The 17365-nt window shown below is 52.0% G+C and overlaps 2 protein-coding genes across 3 annotated transcripts in view; both read right to left on the bottom strand.

The window, feature by feature from the left end:
* Positions 1-17365, bottom strand: part of LOC101150995 (sperm microtubule inner protein 6) — a 144385-nt gene that overhangs the window by 107560 nt on the left and 19460 nt on the right. The gene's annotated exons all lie outside the window — the stretch shown is intronic.
* Positions 5301-15571, bottom strand: MYORG (myogenesis regulating glycosidase). 2 transcript variants are annotated; one of them, XR_008668651.2, is made up of 3 exons: positions 15481-15571; positions 5663-11638; positions 5301-5549 (listed from the first exon to the last, which is right to left on the bottom strand). XR_008668651.2 is itself a non-coding variant. In XM_063696955.1 (2 exons), exon 2 carries the CDS (start codon positions 11573-11575, stop codon positions 9431-9433), a length of 2145 nt encoding a protein of 714 aa, XP_063553025.1. In that variant the 5' UTR covers positions 11576-11638; positions 15481-15571; the 3' UTR covers positions 5301-9430. The 2 variants fall into 2 exon arrangements, 1 of the variants encoding a protein (XP_063553025.1); XM_063696955.1 differs by having other exon boundaries at positions 5301-11638.

Here is a 17365-nt window from a genome sequence, read left to right as displayed (position 1 = left end):
TGTGTGTATATATATGTTTATATATATATATTTTTTGTTTGTTTTTGTTTTTGTTTTTGAGATGAAGTCTTGCTCTGTCGCCCAGGCTGGAGTACAATGGAGCGATCTTGGCTAACTGCAACCTCCAGCTCACTGCAACCTCCGCCTCCCAGGTTCAAGTGATTCTCCTGCCTCAGCCTCCTGAGTAGCTGGGATTACAGGCACCCGCCACCATGCCCAACTGATTTTTGTATTTTTAGTAGAGATGGGGTTTCACCATGTTGGTCAGCCTGGTCTCGAACTCCTGACCTCGTGATCTGCCCACCTTGGGCTCCCAAAGTGCTGGGATTACAGGCATGAGCCACCGCGCCACCGCACCCAGCCCCTTTTCTTTTTTATAATAGCGATGGGGTCTCACCATATTGCCTAGGCTGATCTTGAACTCCTGGGCTGAAGCAATCCTCCCACTTCAGCCTCCCAAAGTGCTAGGATTACAGGTGTGAGCCACTGCGCCTGGCTGTTGTTATTGAAATGTCTAGTCTGCCTTCAATTCTAACAGTTTTTGCTGTATGTATCTTTGGACTTTTTGTTTCACCCAACTTTTATGCTAAAAGTAGAGTTAGACTAAATCATAATTGATCATTGAAGTCCATTAAAAGTGGGTCAAATTGTATGTGTTACACAATTTAAAATCTTGCTTATCATTGTATATCACTTTTTAAATAGAATGTAATTTATTTTGTGGCCAGGCGCAGTGGCTCATGCCTGTAACCCTAGCACTTTGGGAGGCTGAGGCAGGCGGATTGCCTAAGCTCAGGAGTTCAAGATCACCCTGGGCAACATGGTGAAACCCTGTCTCTGCTAAAATACAAAAATTAGCTAAGTGTGTTGGTGCGCACCTGTAGTCCCAGCTACTCGGGAGGCTGAAGCATGAGAATCATTTGAGCCCGGGAGGCAGAGGTTGCAGTGAGCTGAGATCACGCCACTGCATTCCAGCCTGGGTGACAGAACAAGACTCTGTCTCAGAAAAAAAAAAAAAAAAGTAATTTATTTTGTGCTTTTGATTTTTTCTAGAAATTTACTTATACGAAAAGCATTATTTATTTGTTTTAAAGAGATGGAGTCTTACTATATTAGCCAGGCTGGTCTCAAACTCCTGGTCTCAAGCAATCCTCCCTCCTCAGACCCCTAAAGTGCTGGGATTACAGGCATGAGCCACTGTGCCCAGCACCTGAAAAAGCACTATTTGGTAGAGTCATGTTTTAACATAGACTCAAAGCTTCCCTGCCCCTGAGCAGGGGCCACAAAGTCCTAGTCTGGCTTCTGTGTCATGTTTAGAGGATGTGGGGTCCAGACAGAATCATCAATGGTCAGGGTCAGGGCTCAACCTAGGGTCCAGAGTGGTTATGTCTGGGAGGCTCAGTGGTATAGCTAGGAGTGGAATTCAAGCATAACGCTATTGAGAGGCCAACTGTGGGCACTAGGGAGGGAAGAGGGAGCAAGTGTTCTAAGTGCAACAGACTATGTATATCCCTGTGCCTGAAAGAACTGGTCGCAGCCAGGTTCTGGCCCCCAAGGTTTGTAAGATTTAGAAAGTGGCCAATATCTCTTGTGATGTCTCCGGCACAGAGATAAATGTGCAAGGAACTATGTACCTCTTCTGGCCCCTGTGGGGTGGACTCTGGCTGGGTGATAGGGAAGGCAACTAGGTAAATATTGTGGGAGTCAGTGAAGGTGGGTAGTTTACCTCCTTGTATTGGATGTGGTTTCACCTGTGACAGGACATGTGGGGCTAAGACCTCAATTTCCCCTTCAATCGGAAGCCCTCCAAGCTCCAGAGCATCTCCTCCTTGAAATTTTCACTAATAACCACTCATCCTATTTTCCCACCCACACGAAAGAGGCTCTGCCTGGAGCACCACCTGTTTCCCCACTACCCCTTCACTGCTCAGGGTGAAGCAGCATCAAATGACCCTCTCCCCAGCAGGGTGGTCTTAAGCTTTCACCTCCTAGGGGCATTTCACAGGGGCAGTAGAAAACCAAAATACCCTTTTGACCTTAAAAAACAATGTCTTACACCTCTACTGAAAGTGCTTGTTTGCTGAGTTGAAGACTTTAAGGAATGAAGTTATAATGGTAGAATTTCAATTGAAATTCCTGTGCAGATATGTGACCCCAAGTGAGGCTCCTATGTTTGGGGAGTAGAGGCTCTGACCTCTAGCCATCCATCCTTTGGCCCAACTCGTTCTTTCTTTTCTAGAAGTGCCATTCCCCCTTCCCCCTGCTGCTGCCCTCTTGAAGCTGTGCTACGGGGGCCCAGTCTCGGTGAGACCGGTTGTCTGCCTTTCCCCAATCCCTACCAAATCCACTTTCCGTCCCCTCCCGCCGCCATCCTGCTCAGGATTATGTAATAGGAAGTTCTCGACTAGACTCCCTGGGGAGGGAAAAGGGGGCCTGAGAGGGAAAAACAGCACAAGAATACAGAGCACAAGAGGCACAACCTTTTCCTGTTCTCTAGACTGAGAGCTCCCCAGAACGGGGCCTCCTCTTCTGTTTTCTCCCATACCTCCCCGCAACTCTGGAGCCATGCAACCCAGGGCTCGCCGCATAAGGCTGAGTATTCTACCCTCCCCTCAAGCTGCTGGAAAGATCCTTGGGCAGGACTAGCCTTAAGATAAAAAGCAGGCTGCTTCCTTGGGAGCAGGGGTGTGTCTGGAGAGGGTAGGGTATCAGCAGAAGCCCCACTGAGTCGAACAATGGCAGGAAAGGAAACCACGCAGTTGCCACTGCATTTTTCTTCAAGGCTGAGTCTGTGCAGACCTTTCCTGGAAGGGATGGTGGTATAGCTGTTTCCAGAATAGAAGGTAGTATTTCTTCAAATGCCTTTCAAAATATGATGGGGTGTTTGTGTGTGTGTTTGTGTGTGTGTGTCTCCCTCACAGAAGCAGAGACAGAGGAGTGAAAAGGAGCCACATCATAGATGCCTGGAACACCAAAGCTTTGATTTTTTTCTAAATGACATGATTGCATTTCACGAAGATTTCCTTGGCTGCTGTGTGGATTGGTGGTTTGCCGGGTCCAAGAGCGGAAAGAATTAGGAGACCACTACAGTGGTCCAGGCTCCAATTGATTAGGTCCGATGTGGGATAGTGGCCAGGGGGCAAAGAGGTCAACATTGGCCCTTACTCAGGGAGGGGAGAAAGGACCAGAGTACTTGGTGAGGGGAACCAGGAGAATAAGATTTGCTCTGGAGCCAGATCTAGGGTTAGAAATCTGGGGAAACAACAACAAAAACTCTCCCAGAAAACCCATAGCTTGGGCTCATAGAGCAGGCTTGGCTGGGGCTCAACCCATTCATATAGTGTTGGAAGGGAAACTGAGACACACCCTCAGGAACAGAAGGTCACAGAATGGGAGCCTAGGCTCCAGTCCCAGGCTTCCTGCAATGGCCACTCAGTTCATCCCCATTACTCCTGAAGGGAGTTCCCATTTATGCATATCACACCCACCGCCCACCAGCCCAGGGGTAGAGGGCAGACCAGTGAGTAATTCTGGCTACAACAAGGCTGCTGGAAGCTCCACAGGGGAGGGTCAGCACCCACCCCCACCCAGATCCAGATGTGCAGAGAGAGATAAATTTGGAATGTGCAAGGATAAGGGACTGGAAAAGGCTGGCAGGAGCCAGGGTTCCTGGCACCCTGGGAAATTAGGGATAGGGATAGCTGGCAGCCCAGTTCTTTTCTCTTTCCCTAACTCCAAGAAAGATCCTCGTGAATCCTGACATTTCAGCATGCCCTCCCAATTACTTGAATCTTTTTTTAGCATCAATGGAGAAAGGGGAAACACTTCTCGGCCTAGAATCAGGCCCACTTGGTGGCAGCTTCAGAGATGCACATTTCAGCTAGCTCCCATCCTTGGAGGTATACAGACTGGGATGGGCCATGCTGTTGAAAGGGGATGAGTTCTGGGTCTGAGATTCTAGATCCCGGCAAACAGGATACCAACGTTCTAGTGCAGCTGTGGTTACTAATTTTCCATATGACCTCAGGCCAATACCCTCCTCTCTCAGAGCTTCAGTTTGTTCATCTGTGCTTTTGTGATTAATGGGGTCAATGGCAGAAGCCAGACGAGAAACCAGACCCCAAGCCAAGGGCCAGTTTGTTGGAATTTGGCCAGACAAGGTGTGCAGTCTGGTTTCCATCCAGGCCGTCAGACACTCCTGCCTGCCTTCAATGCCCTTCTAAAAGATACTCCTCCTCCAGGGAAGCCTCACAGATTATCTTCTTCCCCCCCATGTCATACACTGCTTGGTCCAGGGCTGTCCAATAATACTTGTTGCAACTATGGAAAAGTTCTATAATTTGCACTGTCCAATATATTAGCCACTAGTCACATATGGCTGTTGAACATTTGAAGTGTGGCTAATGTGCCTAAAGAACTGAATTTTAATTAATTTTAGAAGTAAATTTAAGAAGCCATATGTGGCTACTCACTACCATATTGGACAATACAGGTTCTAGCCAAGGCTTTTCTCTCTTTGTTCCTTGTTTATAATAGTTCATAGGAGTTAACCATTTATTGAGCACTTACTCTTTGCCAATTTTTGTGTGTTTTATTTATTTTTTTCTCTTTTTTTTCTTTTTTGTTAATTTATTATACTTTAAGTTATAGGGTACATGTGCACAACGTGCAGGTTTGTTACATATGTATACATGTGCCATGTTGGTGTGCTGCACCTGTTAACCCGTCATTTACATTAGGTATATCTCCTAATGCTATTCCTCCCCCCTCCCCCTGCATAGGGTTTTATACACATCTCAGTGAATCCTAGAAATTCCATTTTAAAGATGAAGAAACCAAGGTTAGGTAAAACTGGTTTCAGGTTGCATAGAAAGCTGGAGAACCATTCAAATGTGGGTCATGTTCTCCAGCCATTTAAGGAACCTTCCAGGGCCCAGCCTGGGGTTCTTCTTCTACACTTACTCTAGAGCACATGGCTGGACACCAGGGCCTGGGGAGGCTTATCAGTGAGTATCAATTGGTAGATGGTAGACACTTGATGAAAAGGAGAGAAACTATATTCACTTTCCATCTCCCAGGGACCCAGGAATCCTGGCTCCTGACATCCCACCTTGAGGTATCTCTCTTTTTGCCTTTCTCCTGGACTACAGTGTCCCTTGGGTCACAAACTCAGAGTTCAACTGGGTGCTATGTGCAGAGGACTGGGGAGGGGGTGTCACAGTAGGCCCAGAGAAAGCCATCCAGGCTGAGAGCTGGGTTCTAGAAGGATCCTTGTTTTTAATCAATAAAACAAGAAATAGTATTATAATAGCTACCATTTATTGAGCACCTACTTTGTGCCAGGCACTTTACATACATTTGTGCTTATAATTCTTACAACAACCTCGGGAGGTACGCATTATTATCACCATTTGACATATGAGAAAACAGAGGCTTAGCAAGGTTAAGCAGCTTGTTCAAGGTCACAGAGCTGGTAGATGAGTGATAGAATCAGCACTTGAGTTGTGCATCTGTGAGGGCCCCAACGCTTTCATCAGGCATTTTCCACACTGAGAAAATAAAGAAGGTAGAGGAGTGGTGTATTAGTCTGTTTTCACACTGCTGATAAAGACATACCCGAGACTGGGTAATTTATAAAGAAAAAGAGGTTTAATGAACTCACAGTTCCATGTGGCTGGGGAGGCCTCACAATCATGGTGGAAGGCGAAAGGCACATCTTACATGGCAGCAGGCAAGAGAGAATGAGAGCCAAGCAAAAGGGGAAACCCCTTATTAAACCATCAGATCTCGTGAGACTTATTCACTACCACCAGAACAGTATGGGAGAAACTGCCCCCATGATTCAATTATCTCCCACCAGGTCCCTCCCACAATTATGGGAGCTACAATTTAAGGTGATATTTGGATGGGGACACAGCCAAACTATATCATTCTCTCCCTGGCCCCTCCCAAATCTCATGTCCTCTCATTTAAAAATCAATCATGCCTTCCCAACAGTCCCCCAAAGTCTTAACTCATTTCAGCATTAACTCAAAAGTCCATACTCCAAAGTCTCATCTGAAACAAGGCAAGTCCCTTCCACCTATGAGCCTGTAAAATCAAAGGCTAGTTAGTTACTTCCTAGATACAATGGAGGTACAGGCATTGGCTAAATACACCCATTTCAAGTGGGAGAAGTTGGCCAAAACGAAGTGGCTAAAGGCCCCATGCAAGTCTGAAATCCAGCAGGGCAGTTAAATCTTAAAGCTCCAAAATGGTCTCCTTTGACTCCATGTCTCACATCCAGGTCACACTGATGCAGGAGGTGGGTTCACATGGTCTTGGGCAGCTCCACCCCTATGGCATTGCAGGGTACAGCCTACTTCTCAGTTGCTTTTACAGGCTGGCGTTGAGTGTCTGTGGCTTTTCCAGGTGCATGGTGCAAGCTGTCAGTGGATATACCATTCTGATGTCTGGAGGACAGTGGCCTTCTTCTCACAGCTCTACTAGGCAGTGTCCCAGTGGGGTCTCTGTGTGGGGGCTTCCCCTTCCACATTGCCTTAACAGAGGTTCTCCATGAGGGCCTCACTCCTGTAGCAAACTTCTGCCTGGACATACATGCATTTCCATACATTCTCTGAAGTCTAGGCAGAGATTCCCAAACCTCAGTTCTTGACTTCTGTGCACCTGCAGGCTCAACACTACGTGGAAGCTGCCAAGACTTGGGGCTTGCACCCTCTGAAGCCAAGGCCTGAGCTGTACCTTGGCCCCTTTTAGCCATGACTAGAGCAGCTGGGATGCATGGTACCAAGTCCCTGGGCTGCACACAGCAGGGGGACCTTGGGCCTGGCCCACAAAACCATTTTTTCCCTCCTAGGCCTCCAGGCCTGTGATGGGAGGCACTGCTGCAAAGGTCTCTGACATGCCCTGCAGACATTTTCCCCATGTCTTAGTGATTAACATTTGGCTCCTTGTTACTTATGCAAATTTCTGCAGGGGGCTTGAATTTATCCTCAGAAAATGGGTTTTTCTTTTCTATCTCATCATCAGGCTGCAAATTTTCCAAACTTTTATGGTCTGTTTCCCTTTTAAAACTGAATGCTTTTAACAGCACCCAAGTCACCTCATGAATGCTTTGCTGCTTAGAAATTTCTTCTGCCAGATACCCTAAATCATCTCCCTCGAGTTCAAAGTTCCACAAATCTCTAGGGCAGGGGCAAAATGCAGCCAGTCTCTTTGCTAAAATATAGCAAGAGTCACCTTTACTCCAGTACCAAACAAGTTCCTCATCGCTATGTGAGACCAACTCAGCCTGGATTTCATGTCCCAGTCATTATCAGCATTTTGGTCAAAGCCATTTAACAAGTCTCTAGGAAGTCCCAAACTTTCCCACATTTTCCTGTCTTCTGATCCCTCCAAACTGTTCCAACCTCTGCCTGTTACCCAGTTCCAAAGTTGCTTCCACATTTTTGGGTATTTACAGCAGCGCCCCACTCTACTGGTACCAATTTACTGTATAGGTTCATTTTCACAGTACTGATAAAGACATAACCAAGACTGGGTAATTTATAAAGAAAAAGAGGTTTAATGAACTCACAGCTCCACGTGGCTGGGGAGGCCTCACAAGCATGACAGAAAGGCACGTCTTACATGGCGGCAGGCAAGAGAGAATGAGAACTAAGCAAAAGGGGAAACCTCTTATAAAATCATCAGCTCTCATGAGATCTATTCGCTATCACCAGAACAGTATGGCGGAAACTGCCCCCATATTTCAATTATCTCCCACTGGGTCCTTCCCACAACACATGGCAATTATGGGAGCTACAATTCAAGATGAGTTTTAGGTGGGGACACAGCCAAACCATATCAGGTGGGGAAACGGATGCATTCTCTAGGGGGTAGGGGACTGGTTTTGCTACCAGAGCTGTTGATGGAAGCTAAAGTTCACCCTGTTTCCCACCGACCCGCTCTGGCATGCCACTTTTCTCCAGACTCAGCTGCAAAGTCAGAAAAAACTCACTCCGGCTGAGGTTGCTCTTCTTAGAAAGAGAAAATGGCTGGCGTGGTGGCTCATGCCTGTAATCCCAACACTTTGGGAGGCCAAGGTGGGTGCATCACTAGGTCAGGAGTTTGAGACTAGCCTGGCCAACATGGTAAACCCCACCTCTACTAAAAAATACAAAAAGCCAGGCATAGTGATGCATGCCTGTAATCTCAGCTACTCAATCGCTTGAACCTAGGAGGGGGGGTTGCAGTAAGCTGATTGTGCCACTGCACTCCAACCTGGGTGACAGAGCAAGACTCCATCTAAGGGGGGGAAAAAAAGAGAAAATGGCTGAGATGAAAGACCTTCCCCTGTCTGTTTATTGGTAGTTGTCAGTGTGTGCATGTAGCCTGTGTTCAGAAGCACAGACCACCAGAGTAAGAACATCACTCCCTTCTAGGCCACACCCCAGGCACATGTGCAGGGGGTGAGGCAGCTGAGGAATCTTGAAAGGGCTATTTATTCCCTACTAGAGTCCTGGGGAAACCGCCTGGGAGGAGGCTGGCTCAGCAATCAGAGCCTCAAATTTGCTCCATGTCCCCTTCCTCCAGATTATCCAGCCTCAGAGAGGTTGTGTTCATTTCATAGATCAGGGACCCACGATGCATGTTTTTCTCTCTCTCTCACACACACACACACACACACACACACACACACTCTTCAGTTAAGGCACAAAGTCTGGCCTGCATGGCCCTGCAAGTCTGTTCCCATCAGGCACATTTGGCCCAGAGCTGAGCCCATGTATGTACACAAATGGGTTAGTGCAGTGTTAGGAGTCTCTTCACAAATAGGGAACATGATGATGGCTCTGTGCTAAGCCCAGTCCTCCTGTTCCCTGGGAGGGGATCTCTTGCCTCCTTGTCAGTTAGCCAAACACCTCCCCAGCTGGACTGGGACCAAATCAGCCACAGTTCAGGTGAGTGCTGGGGACTCAGGGCCTGGCTTCTAACACTAAGAAAACACACGTTCTAAGTGTGGTGGGGGCTATTTGGAGACCTTAAATAAGATCAAGTCCCCACCTAAGATGGACAAAGATGGCCACGAAAGCCAGGATGGGGAGGTTTCTCTTTGTGCTTTTAAACCCAAACCATGTATAAGAGGAAGAGAGCTGACCTTTTTCCTCTAAGCTCTCTGGCTTCCACCCCAGGGAAGAGGTTTCTGCAGATTGGTGTGAGTGTGGGGGTGGAAAGGGCACAGTAAGGATTGTGCGTTGGAGCAGGAGATTGCTTCAGTGCCCCCTCCCCAGGCCCCACCTTCAGCAGCTGGTTCCAGCACATTTAAGTCAGCAGCCACTTAATGGGTGGTATAGAGGTGGAGGTTCCTGGGAGTACATGGTGCGGGTGTGACGGAGGGTTCAAGGTCTGCATGAAGACTCGGGGCTTTGCGGTTACCGGGCCCTGGGCTGGGTCAGGACGCCCAGGTAAAGTAGGCGATCTCATCCAGGTCGACCGGGTAATCGGTGAGCAGCACCGGCGTCTTGTCGAAAAGCTCACCCTTGTAGCTGCGCCACTTGCCAGCGGGCAAATAGACGTCGCGCTCCTGCTTGCCCGGCTCCAGCACCGGGGCCACAAGCAGCGTGTCCCCAATAAGGAACTGCGAGTCGATACGGTGAGCTGTCTCGTCGCCGGGCGCAATCCACCAAAGGGGGCGCACGATAGGGTCACCCGTGTCGGTGACCTCGCCCGCCAGCTCAAGCAACAGCGGTGCCACAAGCGAGGCCCGCAGGGCGGCGAACTTCTGCGCGATGGCCACCACTTCCGCGTCGTAGCGCCAGGGCGGGATAGAGAACTGCATGGCCGGCATAAAGGCGGCCACTTCCAGCCAGCGAATGTAGAGCTCGCGCTCGGGCACATCGCCGCCGGCTGTACGCTGGGGCACGGCGTTGCCGCCCACCATATCGGGTAGGATGAATGGGTAGCCCAGCATGCTGACGGTGAGCACCGCGGGGATGAGCGAGCGCAGCCCCAGGTCGTAGCCCCACACAGAGTCGCGATCCACCAGGCGGAAGAAGCAGGAGATGTTCTGTGACTGGTAGCCCACGCGCACCTCCGCCAGCGAGAAGAAGGGCAGCGCCATCTCAGTGTAGCGCCGGCTCCAAACGCTGGGGTCCGGCAGCGGCCGGTAGGTGCTGAAGTCCCGCGGCAGGTAGCTGACCTCGCCCGCGTCGAACTTGAAGGAAGCCACGGAGTAGCGAGAGCGCAGCCGCCGCAGGTGTCCCTGGAACCAGTCGCGGGCCTTTGGGTGCGTGAAGTCGAGCACCGCGCCGATGCCGTTCCACCAGCGCACCAGCGCGGGTAACCGGCCCGTGGGTTCGCGCACGAACAGCTCGCGCTCCACGCCCTCGCCGAAGCGCGACGAGTTGTAGTTGACAAACGGGTGCACCCAGAGCGTGACGCGGAAGCCGGCGTCGCGCAGGCGGCGGAACATGTCGCTGGCGTTGGGGAATTTGACCTCATCGAAGTCGAAGTCGCCATAAGCAGGTGTGTACATGTCGTCGATTTCCAGGTGGCTGCTGTTGAAGTGGTGCTGGCGGATCTGTTGGGCAAAACGCAGCACCTTGTCCTGGTCCACGGCGCGCCCGTACAGCGCCCACGTGGACCAAATGGGGTCTCGGAAGGCCTCGGGTGCTGGCACCCTTGACGGCTTGTTGAAGTAGCGGCGCACCATGTACTTGTGGATGGAGGTGACGTCCGAGCCCACGCACACTCGGTAGCTCAGCTCTGGCGCTGCGGCGCGGCCGGCGGGTGGCTTGTAGGGCGTGTCGTGGTAGCGCGCCTGAAGCCGCAGCGAGCGCTCCGTGCTGTTCCAGCCCAGGTGGAAGGGCACTGAGTCATTGACTTTGATGGCGGCCGCGCGCGAAGATAGCCAGTAGCGCTCGAGGATGCCCCCAAACGCGGCGTCGGAGGAGTAGACATCGCTGGTGACGAACGGCTGGGGCTCCTGCTGGCCATCCAGGCGGATGGGCCAGTGTTGCGTCCTCATCTCGGCGCCACCATACCAGTGGGCCGCCGCGTCGCCCAAGAACATGGCGTGCTCCACGGCCCGGCCCGGCGCTGCCTCCTCCCAGCGCACGCGGTAGCACATGACCGTGTCCTTGGGCCGCACAGTCTGGATGAAGAAGTGCAGCGGCCGCCCGTCGGCCGTGAGCGAGCAGCCCAGCAGGGCGCCATCGCGGCTGCAGGAGTCAAGGTCCAGCGCGCCGGAGCGGAAGGCCAGGCGGAAGACCTGCTCTCCCTTCTGATTGCGGATGGAGAAGCCGCCAGCTTTCAGGTCCAGCAGCTCCGCGCGAAGTCGCTCCGCCTTGCGTAGGGAGACGCTGTAGTAGCACCAGGCCACCACCGCGGCCAGCACAAGCAGCAGCCCCAGGACCGCGGAGCCCAGCAGCGGCTTCAGCTCTTTGGAAGGCTTGGGCTTGGCAGGCGAGAAGTTGTCGGGCAGGAAGGTGTACATAGCTGCGGCTGCGATGGCCTCGGGGTTCTGACGGTATGCGTAGCAGCCAGGCCGGCGGCGGCGGGGGTAGGCCTGGCTCTTCTCCTGAGGGTTCTGGAGCATTAGTGGGCTGCTAAGAAAGGAGCGGGCCGTGGGGCCATCTGACTGAGCTCATCTCAACCTGCTCTGAAAGGAGGAGACAGAGATGGAACTGAGCTATCTCATCCCGTGATATTTCCATTTTCTGCCGCAAGCTAAGAGGAGGTGTATACTTTGGGAAGATGAATACTGGAACCTGAGGGCTTGAAGAGTGGCAAAGGTGAGACCCTTACCAGGACAATCTGTGCCTAACCCACCCTTTCTCATGGGACCTAATGCTTGCCCAAATTAGGACTCTGTGACTGGGGGGGCGGCGCATGTGACTGGGAGATGGCACGCATCCTCATTTTCCTAGTGGAGAAACAAACCCTGAGAGGGTCAGGAAGCTTTGAAGGATCACAGCATAAGCCAGGCCTCCCCAGATCACACATGGGGCCGTTCGGGCTGAAGAGACGGGAAAGGAACTAGAAAAGTCTTGCTCTCCTAGAGGTGTGGATGGTCAGGGTGGGAGAGGGGGTATTGTCCAGCCAGCTCCTTGAAACTTTTTTTTTTTTGAAATGGAGTCTCCGTCTGTCACCGAGACTGGAGTGCAGTGGCGTGATCTCAGCTCACTGCAATCTCTGCCTCTTGGGTTCAAGCGGGTCTCCTGCCTCAACCTCCCGAGTAGCTGGGATTAAAGGCGCACACCACCACACCTAGCTAATTTTTGTATTTTTGGTAGAGACAGGGTTTCACCATGTTGGTCAGGCTGGCTTCGAACTCATGACCTCAAGTGATCCACCTGCCTCAGCCTCCAGAAGTGCTGGCATTACAGGCATGAGCCACCTCGCCCAATCCCCCTTGAGACTTTTAACAGGGCGGTAGGCTAGCTTCCCTGTCCCCAGAGGGGGAGAGGAGGGAGGAAGGGAGAACAGCTCAGGAATATGTTTTTATCCTGAGTCAAAAGCCTGATGATGTCTGGAGATTAAAGAAGACACCCAAAGCCAGACTTAGTCCCAGGGCCTGGTTTGGAGGGAGGTAGAGTTGGGTTCAGACATTAGGGCCTGGGGCAGGAGCCTGGCATGGGGGGCCAGTTGTTTCTCACATCTGCTTCTCTTTGCCCTCAAACTCACCCTGCTCTCAGCCATCATCCATCACCAAATCCAGTTCCGTGCCTGCCTTCCTGCTTTGCTCCTGGCACCACATCTGTGGGCCAGCTACTTCCTCGCTCTGTTTCACCCACTGTCCTGTTTCTGTCATAGTTTGGGCACTGTCACTTCTCCCCTGTATTACCAAACGCTTCCCCCAACAGGCCTCTCTGACTCTAACTTCTTTCTCACCAGTGCCTTCTGATCACGGCAACCATAGTGATCTTTCTAAAGCACTTATCAAACCATATCTATCCCTAGCTTCGAGAGCTGCTCATTGCTTCCATGATGAAATTTAAAAGTGTTTGCTTTGCATTGGAGGCTCCAGGCATGATGTGTTCTCAGCTACCGTTATGATTCCATTTCCAGCCAGGCCTATCTTGTGATTACCAAGCTCGTTCCTTCCCCAACCTAAATCCTTTAAGCCACCTGCTTCAGGAGATTTCACCCACCTAGCTTGGGCCAACGCACCTCCTCCACCTACCTGCTCTCCAGGGATCAGACACCCACCACTACCACTAACACACATAAACTCTGACACACTGTATGCTAAATGTCCAGATATGAGGCCATGCACGGTGATCATGCCTGTAATCCTAGCACTTTGGGAGGCCAAGGAGGGCAGATCTCTTGAGCTCAGGAGTTTGAGACCAGCCTGGGCAACATGTTGAAACCCTGTCTCTACCAAAAATACAAAAAAAAAAAAAAAAAAATTAGCCAGGCATGGTGGTGTGCACCTGTAGTCCCAGCTACTTGGGGGGCTGAGGTGGGAGGGTCGCTTGAGTCCAGGAGGTCAAGGCTGCAGTGAGCCGAGATTGTGCCACTGCACTCCAGCCTAGGTGACAAAGTGAGACCCTATCTCAAAAAAAAAAAAAAAAAAAATACAGATATGACTACAGGGAAACACAGGCTCAGGGGAAGAGGTGTGTCCTACTCTGCCACTCAAGGCCACTGACAGTTCCTGTCCCAGGCTTCAGAGCAGAGTCCAACAAAGAAATAGCACCACCCAGGTGCACACACGGGCATACACACAGCCAGCCAGTTGGTTGCCCAGCTGCTCCAGCTCGGGGGAAGAAGAGAAGGAGACTAGCAAACAGTAATTAGCCTCCTCCCAGATGCCAGTGTCTGTCTCTAAGTCCCCAGGGACTTCCAAGGAGATGCCGGAAATACTCAGGTTTTTCACCTCCCCCATGCAAGAATGCAAGGTGTGGAGCAGAATTTGATCCTAAATGTCAATACACAGCTCCTCCCATAGGCACTTCCCACACAGTGCTAGCTCAGGGCCTCATTCTCAGTGCCCTCTGCCCCCAGCTGCCTAAGCTTGTCAGCCCTAGCTGGTCTGGAACAGACTCTTATTCCCTTTCTCTCAGTCTACAATGACTTAGCTTTCCTCCCCATTCCTATATGGATACAGCTTAGAAAACACCTTCTGGAAAATGAAGCCAGTGGCCTTTAGCTGATGCCCTCAAGCTGAGCAGAACCCAAAGAAGGCTTTAGGTGGCTCAGATCACACCTGTGAGTTTATATTCATTCATTCAAGATAACCAAAGCCCTATTCTGGGCACCAAGGAAATAAGGAGAGAGAGGGTCAGTATCTGAAGAGGAGAGAGACTTCCTCATCCTCAAAACTTTCATATGAAGTCAGCCTATCTCATGAGCCCTGGAGGCAGGAAGAGGCCACCAAGGTGGATTCAAAAGCCCTTTCCAACAGTTATGTTTTGAGAATCTTAATTTTCTGGGATCTGAAGTTCTTTCATGAAAGACAGAAGCCCACAGGCCTGGGCACCCACCCACCCCAGGCACCATGATAGTGTCCCAAATGTCACCACAGCATCCAGTTATATCAACAATGTGGAACAGCAGACATAGCTGCAGTGTCCGTTTTACAGGTGAGGAAACGTGGCCCAAACAGAAAAAGGAACTTGTCTGAAGTTAGCCAGGTAGCAAGCCTGCCTGGATCTAAAATCCCAGCCCAGCTCTCCGCAGTGTAAGTTTTAGGAGATGGGAGATAATGATCTGACCTGGCTGCCTGAATGCAGTAGCAGAAAGGAGCCCTGGGGCTGAGCTGGTGGGACCAGCTTCCATCAGATGGACATGGCATGGTGAGGCCTGTCTTTCCAAGGGCTGTTGCTGCTGCTTGCTCCACGCGGAACACGAAGACCACGAGGGCAGCAAAGAGGGCAATTTTAATGGCATCTGGTACCGGGGCTTTGGGGGAGGAAGTCTGTGGTTCCGGTGTTAACAGTGGTGCCAGAGACCTCTGTAATCTGCCGCCTCCGCCATCTAGTCAACCCAAGGCTAGTGCTAGCAGGTGGAGTCTGCAGGGCGGGTCTCCCTGGGCTCTGCCCCTGCTGAGCATCTTCCCACCGGACACTCAACCTCAGTCGTGGCTGCCACAGCTAGTCTGGTCTGAGGGGGAGGGCCCCGCCCGACTAAACTGAGGGGAGGCCATTCCAAGTAGAATCGTTAGTTGGACACAGTTCCCGGGGGGGTGGAAATGTCAAAGGCAACTCGATCCGGCCCATCTCCCTCTCCTGCCAGGCGACGGTATCCGCGGGGATCGAGTGACTGCCTACACAGCCTGGAATACTCCACAGCCGCCCTCCCTACCCCGCCCTGAAGGCTATACTGTCCGAAGGGGCCGACCGAGGTCAAGGGACCTGTCGCCCCGCGGGAATCGCGGCCGTGGGATGGGCCCAGGTGTTCAGGCTCGCTCCACCCATTCATCGGTGGGAGCGAAAGTTCAGGAATCGTGCTCCTTCAGCAGCCCCCCGCCCCCCACAGCCCTCCCGCTGGGCTCACCCATTGCAGTTACAGCCCGGCAGAAGCGGGGGTGAAAGAGCTTCCCGCCGATCCCCTGCGCTTGAACCAGAGTGAAGCTGCCGCCGCGCCGCGCGGGGCTCTGTCTGGCAGGGCACAGCTGAGCCCCTCCTCGGGCCCCGCCCTGGGGTTCCTCGGCCACGCCCCAGTCATCCAGTCTCGTCTCGGGCCTCAGAGTCCAGCCCTGCCCTTGACGTTCGACCCCTCCTCCCAGGTTATCAGGCGGATCTGTGGCCCCGCCCCTCAGCCCCACCTTCCTCCCACCGCTCTGTGCTCTGCCCCTGGCATTTCAGGCTTGCTCAGTCCTGCGCCCCGCGGCTCCGACTCCCGCCGGCGGGCCAGCCCCTGCTGGGCCACTGCTAACCCGCAAGCGGGCGGGGCTCGGCCCCAGGCCTGCTGGTACATGTAGTTCTGCAGAAAGGAGCAGCTGCGGAAGGTTGGGGTTCTTGCACCTCTAGGCTAGGTTTGGAATGAGGATGAGAGGGAGAGAGCTGCAGGGTAAAGGAGCAGAACTGGCCATTGGAATTCCTTCCTTCCCGGTTTGGACAGGTGGAGGCCATATCGGTATAACGCTCTCACAAGCCCTCAGTTTTCCATACGGAAAAGTGGTGGCGGAATTCCGCGAGTATCTCAGCTCCCAATGCAGGGTGCTTCCAATCGAGGGCCCCACGGAGGGAGCTGTAGTTCCAACCCGCCGCGAGTCCAAGCTGTCGGTTCCCACCGGACCAAACCAGCGGTGTCCGAGGTCGGGGACTGAGAAGAACGGTTTCTGCTCGGTGTTTTGCAACGTCACCCGCCTCCCAGACCGCTACCCCCAGACTAGTTATTTATAGGGTCCAGCCCCTCCTCCTAAGTTACAGCCTTTAGTTAGAAATGCCCAAGCTGCGGGAAAGTGGGTGTGCCCCGCCATGCCCCTCTCCCCAGGGGCTGGGCAAGACTCTGAGGTTTCATTTTTTATTTTATTTTATTTTTATATTTATTTATTTTTGAGTTTCGTTCTTGTTGCCCAGGCTGGAGTACAATGGCACGATCTCGGCTCACTGCAACCTCCGCCTCCCGGGTTCAAGCAATTCTCCTGCCTCAGCCTCCCAAGTAGCTGGGATTACAGGCACGCACCACCGCGCCTGGCTAATTTTGTATTTTTAGTAGAGACAGAGTTTCACCATGTTGGTCAGGCTGGTCTCAAAACTCCTGACCTCAGGTGATCTACCTGCCTCGGCCTCCCAAAGTGCTGGGATTACAAGCGTGGGCCACCGCGTCCGGTCTTACTTTATTTTTTTGAGAGAGGGTCTCGCTCTGTCGCCCAGGCTGGAGTGCAGTGGCATTAACATAGCTCACTGCAGCCTCAATGTCCTTGGTTCAAGCTATCCCCTCCCGCCTCAGGCTCCTGAGTAACTTGGACCACATGTGTATGCCACCATACCCTGCTAATTTTTAAATTTTTTTGTAGAGAAGGGGTCTGTTTATGTTGCCCCAGCTGGTATCGAATTCCTGTGCTCAAGTGATCCTCCTGCCTCTGCCTCCCAAAGTGCTGAGATTACAGGTGTGAGCCTCTGCACCCAGCTGGTTTCATATCTATTTGATGCAGAAATAAAAATACTGAAGATCACAGAGATTTTAGAATGGCCCCTTCTCACTCCCTGAGGGGCAGAGAAACAGGGCTTTGTTTTGCAACTTGAAATTTCTTTGTCATGAGACCCTCCAAAATTATGTTTTGACCAGTTGGACTTGGAATGGGGGACACACCTTGTGCAGCAAGGGTGTCTGAGCACAGAGAGGCTTTTGGGAGGCTGTGATGGGGACTCCTGGAAGCAGAGATCAAGAGCTTTGGGTGTAGGGATAGGTCTTTGACTGTGGAAGGAAGGAT

The sequence above is a fragment of the Gorilla gorilla genome, chromosome 13 (assembly GCF_029281585.2).
Source record: "Gorilla gorilla gorilla isolate KB3781 chromosome 13, NHGRI_mGorGor1-v2.1_pri, whole genome shotgun sequence".
NCBI lineage: Eukaryota > Metazoa > Chordata > Mammalia > Primates > Hominidae > Gorilla > Gorilla gorilla.
This window is presented reverse-complemented; position numbering and strand designations above follow the sequence as displayed.